Here is a 16,762-nt window from a genome sequence, read left to right as displayed (position 1 = left end):
CAGCGGGAGCTAGACTTGGACTCAGTTATGATTTGACTGTTAAAGTGTACACACGTCTTACTCTGTTTACTTGATCTGTGACTTTCATGTATTGCGTCTTCCTTGAAATATATTTGTTCAACTTGATGTTATTACAGTTATAAATTATAATGAATATTATTTTATGGCTCTTCTGTTTAGGTACATCTGTCACAGCATTTATTTAATTTTTCTTGGGTGTGTTGCTTGTTTGTAAATGTTTAGAAGTTTGTCGCCAAGAAAACTGTAAAAAGGTTCATGTTCTGACAGGAGTGTCTTCGTGTACACAGCATTATTAGTGTTGGTCTTTTGTAGACCAGTTGTCTGTTTTCATTTTCCATGTTTTAGCACAAAGTTGGAAATTTTATTGCAATTTTTCGTAAGGTTGTAAAATGTCTTCTTAGTGCTGCTGAACTCTGTCATAACCTCATGGCAGAAGCAGTGGCTTGAATTTTATGAAGCATTCTCATTTTATCTTCTAAACTTGACTATTTGTATTTACTTCTAACACTGAGCTTGAGTACTGTATTATACTGTACAAAATTTTCAGGTTCTCACAGAAGTGGAATTTAACATAATTCATCAAGTAGGCTTCAGTAAGCAAACTGAGCAGGCTTTGACTTTGCTGATTGCTTATGACCAACATACATATGTTACTCATTATCAGCCACAGGTGAATAAAATGGGCAGGAAAGAGGTGTGTTCAGTGTTTTACAATAAATAAGCTTCAGTAGATGATGTCCAGTAGAGTGCAACGTACAGCTTCACACACACACAAAAAAACTCACCCTAATTACCATGAATATCGAACTAGGCAGGGTTTTCTGTAGACATGATTAGGACTTCTGTAAACGCTGCATGCTCTGAGGATGAAAGACACGATTGAAAATGTTTAATATACAGTAGTCTTTGAAGATAACATGTGACTCTTTGTTTGTCAGGTATGATATTTTCCACTTGTGATGTGGCCTTGCTGCAAACCTTTATTCTGCTGTTGGTGTCTCCTTGAAGAAAGTTTATTGGACTGCTGTAAAACAGGTGATACGGGAAATATATTATACAGATACACTAAGTGTCAGAATATGGGCTACAGGCATGTCCTTGTTATGCAGACTTGTGACGTAAATGTTACTGCTAAGATTTCCGAGCCCACACTTTCATAGAGATCTTAGCAAGTTGAGAGGCATATACAGACTGGAGATTTTTGGGTGGGTTTGGCTTATAAAGACTTGTGTATGAACATTTTGGTGTTTTGGAAACTATATAATGCTTTGAAAAACTGATAAGTTAGATTTTACCAATTGGACTGAATTGTTTGTTTGAGTAATAATTTTGTTTACAAAATAAACACTTTGTTAGTAATGTACAAATTTGCAGAACTAGTTCGTTATCTTCATTGTCAATTAACTTTTTAGGAGTACAGCAGCCATTGATAATTGATGCAAATTCTTAGTAAATTGCTTAATTTATTTGTCCAGGATAATTAGAACAACAAAAGTATAATCGGAAATTCGTCCAATCCATATGTGGCATACAAATCAGTGCTTAACAGTATTCGTTAAAAACAGTCTTGGTTGCAATTTTAGTTTTTCTATTTTTCAACGACACGTTCTGCCTTATTAGGCATTTTCAGGTTGTCTACATAGAAAACAGAGAACAAATACATCTATTTAAGAATCGCGATTGTGTTGTGCAGACTTGTATAACCTAACCATGTATAAACAGATCAAATATTGAAAGAGCAAGTACCTTAATTTGGTATTTCTTAGAAGAATCCTTTAGTCAGTGTAGCCAAAGGCCATCGTCGAATATATCAGGCCAACATCGCCTTCGTTAAACTCAGTAAAAACTAGAAATATAAAATAGTAAAATCATTACCTTTTCTAGATGGAGGCGAGAGGCACCAAGATATGCATAACAGGTTCCCGTTCACAAGAGCGAGAAACAGAGTAAGATGGGGGCTCAGATAGTAAGCATAATGCACTACAGCGTCGTGTGCTAGTACTGAAGCCTAATACAGAATCACCTCAATAGGTGGTGCTGCGACGCAGCAGTCACAAGAATGCGAGATCATAAACTGGATATACATACCCATTAAAACTTTATAAATGTAATGCACATAAAACATTGTAAGATGGAATTACTAGGGGCAACACCTGTGCAATAACTTATCCTAAAATTTTGCCGAAGTAAAATATAAATGAAGGCAGTAAATTTAAAATGAGAAGACAAGGTGTATAATACGACACACAGATGCAGTACATAAACAGATTTTTCGTATCATATACCACTAGAACGAGAACATTAGAAACACAGGACCGTAATTTCAGATAAAGGGGCTGCCCATATAACACTCAATACTGTGCCATTCGGAGCTAGGACTTATAGCAAGAAAACTTTTTTTATAAAAGACAAGTAAAATTATTAGGCTTAAAAAATACACACCAATGTGGAAGACAGATGTTATGCAGGTAAACTCTCCCCCCCCCCCCCTTGTTTGGGGTTTTTTTACATTGAAATGTGTAAAATGTGTTATCATTTAAAGCGACAAACTCGCAAGTATCCTATTTGAGACAAAAAAACCGTAATGGCTTGGCTAAGAAGATGACATAAGACCAGAGAGGAACAGGGCTCATATTTAGGCAGAATTATGAGAGCTCCAGGATTACATTAATAAAACTGATTTCATAACTTCTAAAAAGGCCTGATTGGCACCAAATAGTATAATTTCAAACTTGTGAATCTAACAGATGTAATGGCATAAATAGAAACTGCCCTGTGATTCTGCTAAAGCTAACCACTACCCTTAATTAGTAGTAGTAGTAGTAGTAGTAGTAGTAGTAGTAGTAGATCCATTACTAGACAGTCCAGTCACATTAGTGTGACTGTCACATGGCTTCAGCTGCCAGAGACTGTGTTCGTGCACGCGCGTGTGTGTGTGTGTGTGTGTGTGTGTGTGTGTGTGTGTGTGTGGGGGGGGGGGTCATGTTGCCCAAAAGCTCGCTTTCCAACAGGCTTTTTCTCGTGCTCCTCTGCGACTCACCATTTCACTTTATGGTGAGTAGCAACTATCCTTTTCATAATATTGAACACCACCTATGTTGAGCATCAGTGTGCAATAACCACTTACAGACAGCAGTGGTAGCACTAGCAATGGATGGTATATGAAGCATGTCAGGAGGGGAGTGCGAGGGTGCAGGGGGGGGGGGAGGAGGGGATGTGAAAAACAGTGCAGTCATTGTTCTATTGTGGAAACGGAATGATTTATCTGACATCCAAAAGGGCATGATCATTGGCTTTCAGGTCAAGGGTGGAAGCATTTCCGAAATGGCTAAGTTTGTTAAACTGTTATTATGCCATGTTTTAAAGTTCATGATTACACATCATCTCTTGAAATGTGCCTTCAGCTTCATTAGTTTGCCATGTTTTTGTTTTGGACTGTAGTCCAATATGCTCTGAGCTGCCACCAGATCTGGCTTCATAGTTTTGAATTTACTATCGTCTTAGTGGTTGTTAGGACAGGTTCCGGTCCAATAATTGGAATCTGTCTGGGCCAGTCTTATCAGCTTGTTCATTGTCACTAATTCCTGAGTGATCAGGGACCCACAGCAGGTTTATCCTGTTGCTTTCCCGTAGTCATGCTAGGGCTTCATGGCATTCTACAATGATCTTTGATCTTGTTCCAAGGGTTGATAGATACTTCAGAGCAGCTTGGCTGCCTGAATAAATGTACATGCTAAAATCCCTTAACACACACACAAATTCTCCTCTGATAGTGGATATTTCTGCCTGGAATATTGTGACCAGCTTCCCTATGGAGACTGCTTTCTCTCTAGTCTGGCTGTACCCTGTATACTACAGCTCCAGTGTGTTCCTCTGTTTTTGACCTGTCAGTAAATCAGACTGTGTCTCCTGAAGATGATGTGGTTCATTCTTCCATTGCTCCCTTCTTCAATTGTTACATTGAAAGGTTAATTGAAGCAGATGGAAGTTACTGTACAGTCAGCCAGCATTTCCCTAACCATTCCTATATTTTCCACACTCACTATATTTGTGAGAGATTCTGGATATCCTAAAGGAATCCAGTTATTTACAATTTTTGACCGGTATGCCCCTGCTGTTGCCTGCAGTGTAACCCAAAGGTGTAATGGGGGCATGTGCAGCTTGGTCTCCATTCCAGCTGTTGGTGTGCTGCTGACTCCGCCTGTTGTGGCTTAGCAAGCCAGTCTTACCTTGCAAAGCTTATAAACAACCATCTTCTGTTTTGTTTTATTCCATCTTACTGTATTTCCATAAATTATCATAGGTTGTACTACAGTGATGTATATCCAGTACAAACTCCTTGGATTTAGACACCAGTTTTTTCCCATAGCTCCTTCTAGTGCTCATAAGAGTACTGTTTGCCTTGGAACATATATTCCGTGTATGAGGAGTTCCATTGAGCAGTTTGAGTTTCCAGTATGTGTGCTGGATTTGCTTCCTTGTAAATGGTACTAAAACAGTTTTCTTGGAACTAACCCTTATATACTATTTTCTGCAGCAGTTTTCTACAAATCTAGTGCATATTATGCCACTGTTCTAACAGTACTAGCAAATTTGCCAAGTATTACTATGATTTAACCATCTGTGTATCCTTGACAAAAGTAGCCTGTAATATTAACTTGTGACCAAAGCTTTTGTCCTTTCTTCAGGCCTAACTATGCCAGTTATGTACTACTTGGCCCTGTACGTACAAGATTAGAATTGTAAGTTTTCACATAAGAGTGATCTGCTTTATATTTTTCGTAGTATTGTTTATCTGTTTTAACTATAAAAGGACATTAGCTTAAACGCCTGGTGTGGTTATCACCACATTAGATTAGATTCAGTTTTCATTCCATAGACCCAAAAACGAGATGATTATCGAAAAGTTTTTCAAACTCTGTTTAAACTGTGCTTTATCTGAAACAAAGTTTTTAATGGTTGCTGGCAATTTATTGAAAATGTGTGTCCCTGAATATTAGACCCCTTTTTTGAACCAAGGCAAGTGATTATAGGTCTTTTATGTAGACCATTCTTATTCCTAGTATTGATACTATGTATGTAGTTATTGGTTGGAAATAGAGATGTATTACTTGCAACAAATTTCATTATGGAATAAATATACTGAGAAGCAGTGGTTAGAATATAAAGTTCCTTTAACAGGTTTCTACATGATGTTGAATTTACACCACAAATGATTCTTATCACCTGCTTTTGCACCCTAAAGACTTTTGCTCGTTTTGACGAGTTGCTCCAAAATATGATCCCATATGACAAAATAGAATGCAAGTAAGCAAAGTATGCAATTTTTTTTATATTTATATCTCTTACATCTGACATCATTCTCACTGCAAATACAGACTTGTTTAAGCAATTCTGTGATATGCCCTTCCCAACTTAATTTTATTATCGAGTTGTAATCCCAGGAATTTAACACAGTCAACCGCTTCGATGTGCATGTCTTCATATGGTATACAAATGTTGGAAGGAAATCTCTTACAAGTTCTGAACTACATGTAGCGGGTCTTCTCAAAGTTTAATTACTGTGAATTAGCTTTAAACCACTTATTCATGTCAGTGAAAATTTGATCAGCAGCTATTTCTAAATCTGTACTTGACTTGCTACTTATTGCAGTGTTTGTATCATCTGCAAACAAAACAAACTTAGCATCTTGTAATGTAACAGATGAGAGGTCATTAATGTACACAAGAAAATGCAATGGAATCGAGATGGAACCTTGAGGAACACCACATGTAATTAATTCCCAGTCAGATGAAGACTGACTGCTTACTGCACAGGTATTTCGCAACAACACCCTTTGTTTTCTGTTAGATAGATAAGACTCGAACCATTTCGCAGCATTACCGGTGACACCATAATATTCGAATTTACTTAAGAGAATAATGTGGTTCACACAGTCAATGGCTTTTGACAGGTCACAGAAAATGCCAGTAGCCTCTAATTTATTATCTAATGAATTAAGTACATTCTCACTGTAAGTGTAAATAGCTTTCTCTGTATCAGAATCCTTAAGAGATCCAAATTGTGACTTGGACAGTATATTATTTGCAGTCAGATGCTTAAGGACACACTTGAACACAACCTATTCAAATATTTTTGAGAAAGCTGGCAAAAGTGAAATTGCTCCATAGTTTGATGATACCTCATTATCCCCCTTCTTGTAAAGAGGCTTAACCTTATTTTAGCCAGTCTGGAAATGTTCTGCTGATAATAGATCGATTACACAAGTAACTTAAGATAGAAGTCAACTTGCATGAGCATATTATCATGCCCACTGACAAACTTAGATTTTAAGGATTTTATGATGGATGCTACTTCTTTGGGAGACGTGAGTGTCATTCCATTTTACTGAAGTTATTTTTAAGACTGGTCTCGGATACTCCATTGCACTGTTCACCTAACCTGATAACCCCAAGCTGTCAGTAACAGAAATGAAGTACTTTTTTAAGAGGTTTGCAACACTACATACATTTGTTACCAAAGTCTCATTTATTTTTAGAGCTATCTCTTCCTCTTCCTTTTTGGCCCCACCTATGTCTGTCTTTACTATATCCCATACAGTTTTTATTTTGTTACCTGATGTAATTATCTTTATCTCATAATAGTGCTGCTTCGATTTCTGGATTACTTGCTTCAATATTTTGCTGTATTCTTTGAAATGCATTACAATTCTAACATCGGAGCTGATACTTGATACAGTCTCCTCTTTGTCCCACATGATATCTTTATTCCTTGTGTAATCCACGGTTTATTTTTTGACTTCTGTGTGATTTGAGTTATCTTTAGGGGAAAACAATTTTCAAAAGTGGAGGTAACTTTATTAATGAATGCTTTGTATTTTCCATTTGAGTCAGAAGTATTGTAAACATCTATCCAGTTCATGTCTTTGAGCAATTTCCTGAATTTCTCAATTTTTGACTTATTCTAGGAGAAATTAGAGTAGGTGCTCACCTCTGCAGTTGGTATCGCTGCTTCTCCACAGCAAGTTGTGGGTGTTGGCATCACAAACAACCAGCAGTTGTTCATTGTACTATAAACAGCTATCTACCAATCTCCTCACTTCCTGGGAAGGAGAAGTACTGTCCTCAAAAGGAAGATAAGTTGAGGCCAATACTGTTTCCCTCATTCTTCCTTCCTCGTATTTTATCCTGATGGTCACTAAGTCAGTGGGCCAGAAGTCTGGCATCGACATAAATTAAATTCCATTCTTAATGTACAGGCATGTTCGGTGGGAGCTTTAGATTTCTAACATAAATCAGTTTGTCTCCAGTTCCTCAGAGACTGAAACACCCCCTTTATATAGATGGGGTTCCTGGATCAGTGTGACATCCACCTCTCACCTTCCAAGAAGATGACTAAGGGTGGCAGTTTATCTACAACAGTTGCAGCCTCCACCTTGTCACCATGGTCACTTCTGATCTCTTTGAGTATGCTGATGATAAATGGTGAGAACCCTAGGTACTATTTCAGGTCCTGTTCTTGCATTGCTGCCAGGGATTTTTCACCAGCTTCCACCACAAGGATTTTGCCATGCAGTACAACAACTTTTTGGTTGATTCTCCCCCCTCCGTCGAACCCCCTGTTGAGCCCTTCTAATTGTGCACTCTTATTTTCTTGAATGGAGTCTTTGGAGGAATATCATTAAGGAGTTTTGGTACCCAAATTGATACCTTTGTGGTATTGAGAGCTCAGCCACTCTCTTGGTCAGCAGCTTCGCCTACTCCCATGGAAATATCTTTGGCATCATCTCCTTAAACCTCTCTGCTGTTCCCATTCCCTCACAGACAAAGATAAGAACACATTTGTCAAGATAGATCCTCCTGACTTTGGGTCCTGGACGTGTGTCCCCAGTGATATTGACCAGTGGCTGTCCCTGCTGAGTAACTGCCATCCTGAAAAATCAAGGCTGCATTACTATAGATCTGTTTCTCTCTTTCCTGCCTTGACTTTTTCTGGATTTGTTTGTTCTGAGAAGTGGGAGCATTAGTCTCCTCCCTTATTTTCTTGTTCCTGTCTTAGAGGTAGAAGGGGTCTGATTACAACCTTCACTCTTAGAGATTCCTTTTTTGGAGCTCTTAGGTTCAAGACCTTTTAGTTTGCGCCATTTATGTTTAGGGAGCCATCCTCTACCTTCCTTCCAATATTATTATTATTATTATTATTATTATTATTATTATTATTATTTTCACCCAATCCAATTGTGGAAACTGCTTCTGTAGGTTCCAACCCCAGTGCTTCTGTGTTTAAGGTCCCATCAAGTCCCTCAGTTTTTGTTTTATTTTCCATGTTCTTCATTTTGGTCCCAGAAGAATTGAGGCTTTATTCGGTCAACACCATGGAATTGAGGTATAAAGGTAATTACTCAGGTGTCCTTGAGGTTTGGTTAGTGACACATCTTCACATGTGCCATGCATCCCCTACATGGATCACATCACACCTTGGGTTCAATATCTGGGGACTTGGGGAAGGGCTATGAGAATGGATAGGGGAGAAAAGGAACCATTGTGGGACACTCATCATCTGGTTCGTCCTCTCAGGCCGGTCCGGCGTGGGAGACCCTGACAGTAATAGTGCTACTGTAGTGTCAAGAGAGTGCCGGGAATACCAGATTTCAGTCATTACCCCTCACAAGGGATAACGCAGTGGCCTATGGCCTTCATATATCTTCTGAGAGCAGCGGCATCTGCATAGAGTTGTCATTGCTGACAGACAAGCAACACTCCGTGAAATAATAGCAGAAATGAATGTGTGGGATGTATGATGAACGTGTGTGTTAGGAAAGTGTGATGAAATTTGGCATTAATAGGCTATGGCAACAGACAGCTGGCACTAGTGTGTTTGCTAACAGCATGACATTGCCTGCAGGGCCTTTCCTGGGCTCATGACCATATCAGTTGCGCTTTAGATGATTGCAAAATTGTGGTGGTCAGAAGAGTCCTGATTTCAGTTGGTAGCAGTAGCTGGTAGGGTTTGAGTGTGGCACAGACTCCTTGAAGCTATGAACTCAAGTTGTCAACAAGGGACTGTGCAGGCTGGTGATGGCTCCATAATGGTGTGGGATGTATTTACATGAAATGGACTGGGTGCTGTGGCTGAAATAAATTGATCATTGACTGGAAATCGTTATGTTCAGCTAGCTGGAGGCCATTTGCAGCTATTCATGGACTTCATGTTCCCAAACAACGATGGAATTTTTATGGATGACAACGTGCCATGTCAGGAGGACCACAATTGCTCGCGATTGCTTTGAAGAACATTCTAGGCAATTCGAGCAAATGATTTGACCACCCAGATTGCCCATTTATAGGATAAAATCTAGAGGTCACTTGTAACACTTTGGCAATTATGAGTGGCTATAGAAGCAGCATGGCTCATTATTTCTGCAGGGACTTCCAAAGATTTGAGTCAATGCCACGTCAAGTTGCTGCACTATACTGGATAGAGGGGGGTCCGATACGATATTAGGAGGTATCCTATGACTTTTATCACTTCAGTGTAGTTGAGTCGAAGAGGGGTTTTCCTTTCATAACAACAATTAATGGTAAATAACTTAAAAAATTATATGTAGGCCCTATTGATATTACATTGAAATTATTAATGAACAGGTATCTTCTAAAAAAAAGAAATTGTGTACATTAATTTCTATCTTCGCTGCCTTTTTTGTTTACTTGGCCTGTCATCTGTAGTACCACTATTTTTAATCATCATTGTCGTCATCATATTGGGATAGCGCTGAAAGTCATATCTCTGTTCTCACAAATATTTGACTGTTTCTTCCAAATATGTTGTGATATCTGAGGTTGCGGTTACTCTGGGAATGAGAAGTTAGCCCCCCCCATAGATATAGTGCATTTTGCTTCAATATTGATGTCAGAATGTTACAATGTCTCTTTCCTACGACTATATCATCTGCCTGTAGAGAATATTACAATGTCTCTTGCCTACGAATATATCATCTGCCTGTCATTCTTTTGTTGACTGTGTAGATCCAGCAGCTGACACGCACCTAATTGTTCCCTTTGTACCGCATGATGAGCAACGACAACATTGCTTACGAAACATATAAGTACACCATTGGCCTCCATCTAGACTTAGCATCTCCTGCAGACATGTTGCTATTGTTGAGTATTTGTCCAATTTTGAGGTCAGTTTGATTCTGAGTGCAGACAGTGTCAGGCAAACTACATCTGAAACATGATAGATGTTCATAAAAAGTCAAAGTACACAGTATACTTTCCCGTGGTTGGCTGCTCGATGAAATTTCCGCATGCTCAAGACTCCCCTCCCCACTCTCATCTACTCGTAGTTATCAGCCAAGCTATGTCACTTTTCACTCGTCCCGCGATCTAGTGAAGTCTGTTCATACTATCTCCACAAAGGGTCTATCCACTGTAATTTATTGTCACAACAACAGTTACTATCAGTGTAATACGATTTATGTCATTTGTTAGACATTTCATTCTGGATCATTTCTCCTTCTTGTTCCATCTGAATATCATCATCTTGTTCTAAACCTGATAAAAAGCTGGTAATAATTTTCTACGGTATTCTGGTGTGACTGACCAAATTTCTAATTAGCAACCTACTTGGTAAATTGTTAATTTCTCATAACCAAATAAAATATTGACTTGGGATCAGAACCGAGTAATGGTTTTCGAAGGACAGGATTTTCGCCTTTGAATGTTACCTTTACTTAAAAAGCAGCATAAATGTGTGTATACAGTATCCTTAAATTTATGAGAATATTCATTACAACCCTGTTCAGATACAAAAAAGTTTGCAAGTTGATAAAATTCAATGTTGTTTTCTCCTGTGTTTCACAAAATTGTGAATTTTTAAGTAGAGCATTATATTGTTGTAATGGCTAGTTCATACTTTCTTGCATATCCCTTGCACTAGCGACGCGAGTCGAATGTCACATTGTCATTCGAGCAAGGTCGATAATGTATCGAGCACTACGGCGTATCAGGAAATCTCTAGCCTATTCAAATGCAAGTATTGTTCATATGCCCTATCCTTTGGAATTGTTGAAAATAAATTAGTACAAAACCTCAATAGCCAAAGCTTCACCTGTAAATGTAAGATGGCCCCTATATTAATCTGTTAAACAATGTGAAAAACATTGACCTCAGCAGCAATAGTTTAATCTGCAATATGAAAGGAACCCATATTTTTTGAATGACAGATTTGGAGAAAGACCTCAGTCTTATAATCAGGTAAGTACGGTAATAAATTATAATAATTCTCTATGTAAACATTGTATTATTGAGCTGTTTTGGTTGAACTGAATTTTATTATTGAATAATAATACCTCCTTGTATAAACTTTTATGTAATTGAGTAGAGTGGTCCAATGAAGGCAGTAAGTAATAAAAAATAATTTGTTTATTGATTAGGTACAATGATGTCCCAGTAGTGAAGGATGAAGAAATTTATGAACAACTTCTACAAGCTGACATAGACCCTCTTCTTGCACAGCATATTGCACACTTGTTCATTCGCGATTCAGTTTCACTCTTCAGTGAGAGGATCCATCAAGATGACAAAAATGATACTGATCACTTTGAGGTAAGTGTATTGTGAACTTGCCTTTACTGTCACTGTTATATCAGGGTAAGATTTTTGGAAGTGTAGACCTTGACCTGGAGTAATTGACTTAACAAAACTAATCATTGTTAATGCACTGGATATTAGGGAATTCCTACTTTATTCTGTCTTATTGAAATTTAGTTCAATGTAAAAACTTCTGGAAGGCTTGTCTAGTACCTACTGGCTTGTGTTTTTGTGTAACTTCAGTCCTAAATGAGAATACATTTGAAGATCAATTAGATACCTGAGTGTGATACAGTCTGCTCAAATAGATCCTGAGAGAATTACATGAGAATGACATATTACATACAACTCTTTTAATTTTTCATTGATTATCAGGAAACAAATAACATTTTGGTTCTTACAGTCATAGAATATCTTTGCATCATTAAAAAGCCAGATAAAAACCACTATAGTTAGCGAGGTTTTGTAAGTTCTTGATAACCTTTTAGTAGCTACTCAGGAAGTTAACTTGTAAATACTTGAGATTTGGTATGATACTCTTTGCTGCCATTTAAGAGTGCCGCCATGAGCCAACAAAGCATCCTGGAAATAACAGTTGACTCATATGGCCAGAAAGTACAAAATATACTTGGTGAAAGGGGGAGGGGGATGTAATGGTGGTAATCTTCTACAGAGATTAGCTTGCTGAAGTTATTATTCATGGATTAAATGCTAGTAAGTATGCCATAATGGTCACAATCATGATTGGCCTGAGTGTTGCAGATGATAATTTTTAATGCAAGCATTATAAAAGTTGTAAATTATTTACATGGGTTGAAGTGAAACTTTAGGTTTATTTCATTTGCCTTTTCACTTAGGAACTGTCTGAGGCAACATTCAGATCCTAATGTTAGTTTCATGTGAGACATGGGAGTGTGATTATGAAAGTTTACTTAAGGGTGATGGATGTGTGTGAGCAACTGGCTGTGATATTGGAAAATAATTAGGCAGCACAGCCCATAGGAACGCCAGGCGAAGCAATTTTCTCTCAATCATCAAGAGAGAAACATAGACTAAATGTAGAAGGAAACACTGTTGCGTTATGGAAAACAGCAAGGACAATTATTTCGAGAAGTTACACATGTTATAAACTCTTTCATAAATGTACTGATTATTGGAAACCACACTGAAGGAACTCAGGGAAATGTAGAGGTGACTATTGGTGACTGTCACAGTGTTGGGTTCAAATACCGGTATACCAATCTACAAAAACATTGCTGTTACTGTCGTATCCACTCTGTTTTCAACATAGTAACATGTATCATGGTTAGAAGTACCAGAGACTTCATTTTTTGAGAAATAATTCCTGGAACAATTGTTTATCTACATTAGTGGCAGTGTTACCATTCCTAAGACTAATAAACTACTAAAGACCTATTTTCTGTGTAACATGTAACTGCTCATAGCAATTTTCTAAAGACACTTTAACATTTTCATTTTTCATTTTGTAAATATTTCTGTTATCTGCTTGGATTTGATGATTTTTGTTATAGATACAAGCTGTATAGTGTCTGAAGAGCGTTCTGCATAGTTGTTACTTTACCAGAATCAGTAATTGTTAGGAACAGATTTTTTTGTTGTTGCTTGGCTTAAGGGTGCATGGCAGTGTTGTCTCAGGTATAACGTAATAATCTTGAAAAGTCTATATTAGTTATTCTTCCCCAACACTTTTTGGAGAATCCAAGAAGAGATGCAAAAGTTCAGTAGCCAGTTCATATTTTCAACATCAAACCATGGGATGCCCACTCTTACCTGACTAGGTGTACCAATGTTTGTACATTGTGGACATTGGACACTAATGAATATCTCCTCAAAGGAGGAATTAATATGCCAGAGAGTAATATCAATGTGGAGGTGAATTAACAGGACTTTTTTTATGTGTTAGTGAGTGAAAGGAGCTACTCCATGGGTGGGAAGTGAACTTCACCACCTGCTGCTTGTTGCCTATCACTTCAACATTTTTCCTTTCAATGACACAAGGCCACGAAGGCCACTGTGAGTATTTTACAATCCTCCTTATCTGCTCCATCTCACAGTTTGACATGACTTGGTACTCAACAGTGTAACATCTCCTTCCTTTGATGCTGTGTGCAAAGATAGGTCTCTGGGGTGTTCAGATTTCTCTGCTCGTTACATGTGTTGGGTCATTTGTAGTGCACTCAGGAGATTGGAGCAGATAAGGAATTTCATAACTCGAAGACTCCACATCTGATTTAAGATAACACGCATATTTGCATAACAGATGATGAATTCATTTGATAGTTTGATCTTGAGGGAACTATCAGGGTAAACTATACACCAGGAAAGGTAGTCCTCTGCTTAGAAACATCAGATGTAATAGCATAAAGTGTTTAAAATGATATTGTTTTACAAATAAGGTACTTTCTCCCTTACACCATAGGAGGTGGTACATCTGCATCTAAGCTCTGCAAGCTTCCTTACTGTGTATGGTGGAAGGCATTTTTGATACCAGTATCATTCCTGCTCTTTCCTGTTCCAGTCACGAATGGTATGTGGGAAGAATAATTGTCAGTAAAGCTCCCTAAGACATCTAATTTCCTTGATTTTCTTGTTGTGATCATTTTGTGAGATATTTTAGAGAGAAAGTAATGTGTTGCCTAACTCTTATTAGAACATAAACTCCTGAAATTTCAGTAGTAAACCTCTCTGTGATGCACAAAACCTCTCTTGTAGCATCTGCCACTGGAGTTTATTGAGCGTCTCCAAAATGCTCCCGTGCCCAATAAATGATCCAGTGATGAAGTGCACTGCACTTAGATGGTCTCTCTCTCTCCCCCCCCCTCCTCCCCCCCCCCCTCCTCCCTTCCACAATCAACCCAACTTAGGTAATGGTCCTAGACTGATGAACAGTACTGAAGCATCGTTTAAATGAGTGTTTTGTGAACTATTTCTTTCGTGGGTGAATTACACTTCCTTCAAGATTCTCCCAGTCTCTGTCTGGAATGTGCTTTTCCTGCTGTTTGTTTTATGTGGTCATTCCACTTCAGGTAACTCAAGACAGTTACTCCTACACATTTTTCTTTATGGTATTTACTGTTTCCGGCGATAAACCCACCCAGATAGGTGAAGCAGCCACAGATCAAAGAGGTAAATACTGGGCTGATACCCTTCTACTGCATCGCGTGTTACACAAACATTTAGAAAATGTTTGTGGACATGAGATTTACACAAGATACAGACAGTTAGGGTACACAGATTCCTTTTGGGGAAGAGTAGTGATATCAGGAAGGCACATTTGACTACCAGATGCCAAAACTGATGTTACTCTAAGACAAACAAAGGAATTATCTGAATGAGGCAGAAATCAGTAGATGTAATATACATGTATAGACAAACAAATGGTTATAATTTCAGAAAAATTGTATGATTTATTCAAGAGGAAGAGCTTCACAAATTGAGCAAGTCAGTAATGTGCTTGTTCACATCTGGCCCTTGCAAGCAGTTATTCGGCTTGGCATTGATTGACAGAATTGTTGGATGTCCTCCTGAGGAATGGTGTGCCAGATTCTGTCCAATTGGTATGTTAGATGGTCAAAATCCTGAGAGGGTTGAAGGGTTCTGCCCATAATGCTCCAAACATTCTCAGTTAGGGAGGGATCTGGCAACCTTGCTGGCCTAGACAGGGTTCGACTAGCACAAAGACAAGCAGTAGAAAGTCTCCCATATGTAGGTAGCTGTTAGCTTGCTGAAATGTACGCCCAGGATGGATTGTAAAATATGAACTATCATGGCCGGAAATGTCACAGTTAATAAAATTTTCCAGGCTGTTGTGCCTTGGTTGAATGGGTTTCACCTTAAAACCTGACTTTTTGTTCTGATCTGCACAGGACATTTTCAAGGGGGCTTGTCGCTCTTTTGAATGTCCGATTCACAGCCTGGCTCACTGCTGATTACAGCAAAATTCCGCTTCCACAATCTTCCACACAGTGGTGTGATGTCACATGTTTTGAATATGTGAGTGCAATTGTTGTTGACTGATAACATCCACATTTGCTATCTTCCCATGGTGGAAGACTGGTACACACATTCTTCACCAGAGTCCAAATGACATTCAATTTCACGCCCTCCTCCTTTCTATTGAAATTCCTGGAGTGTTTTACAGTCTCTATGGCCTTTCTGTACAACCTTTCAGGTATCCGCTTGTGGCTGCCAGTACTTGAGTCTTAGCAGAAGAATGTGTTGGTCTCGTGGCTACAAAGCATATTCTGCAACATCTGACTTTTCAACCTCCCCTCTTCTGTACTTGCCCTTGTGCTTTCTAGTCGTTTTTTGACAGTCCTTTTTGTAGTACCCACCAACAAAAGTGAGGCATCATAAAAAGTTGGTGGACAGAGAAAGGGTAGTCAGTGAACCAGAGCTACTTGACACAGAATTAAAACATCTCACCAATGCATTGTTCAAGAATGGTTATTCGTTCGCTGGAGTGAAAAGAGCATTAAGACCACTGTGTAGAAATCATAGCTCTGCTCAAGCGCCAGTGAAATTAAAAAGTTTTCTGCCCCTTTATTAAGGAAGTGACTCACTGCACAGGAAAAATCTTAAAAAAGCAGAACATCATGGTAATCTACACACACCCACATGGAAGGTAGATCACCTAAAATTGGTCAAGGGAGCTCGTCAACAACTGGAAAAAGCTGGAATTTATAGGATTCTGTGTAATTGTAGGGAGGTGTACGTGAATACTACAAAAAGAACTGTCAAAAAACGACTAGAAGAGCATAAGGGCAATTGCAGAAGAGGGAAGATTTACAGATCAGCTGTTGCAGAACATGCTTTGCAGCGTGGAGACCAGCACATTCATTTTGATAGGACTCAAGTATTGGCAACCACAAGCGGATACCATGAAAGGCTATACAGAGAGGCCATATAGTTTGTAAAACACCCCAGGAATTTCAATAGGAAGAAGGAGAGCATGAAATCGAATGAAACTTGGATTCTGATGAAGAAGATGTGTACCAATCTTCCACCATGGGATGATAGCAAACGTGGGTGATGGCAGTCGACAACAATTGCCCTCACATATTCAAAACATGTGACATCACACCACTGTGCGGAAGCTTGTGGAAGCGGTATTTTACTGTAGTCAGCA

General features: G+C 38.6%; 1 protein-coding gene across 1 annotated transcript in view; it reads left to right on the top strand.

Annotated features, from left to right (window-relative positions):
• The window catches only part of LOC126237140 (glutamate--cysteine ligase catalytic subunit), a 127,972-nt gene that overhangs the window by 59,790 nt on the left and 51,420 nt on the right, over nt 1-16,762 (top strand). The window contains exon 7 of the mRNA XM_049946969.1: nt 11,457-11,628. Coding sequence (XP_049802926.1) covers nt 11,457-11,628 — 172 coding nt within the window. The remainder of the gene's footprint in view (nt 1-11,456; nt 11,629-16,762) is intronic.

This window comes from Schistocerca nitens, chromosome 2 (genome assembly GCF_023898315.1).
Source record: "Schistocerca nitens isolate TAMUIC-IGC-003100 chromosome 2, iqSchNite1.1, whole genome shotgun sequence".
NCBI classification, from domain to species: Eukaryota; Metazoa; Arthropoda; class Insecta; order Orthoptera; family Acrididae; genus Schistocerca; species Schistocerca nitens.
Note: the sequence above shows the minus strand (reverse complement) of the source record. Positions and strands in the feature narration are given on the sequence as shown.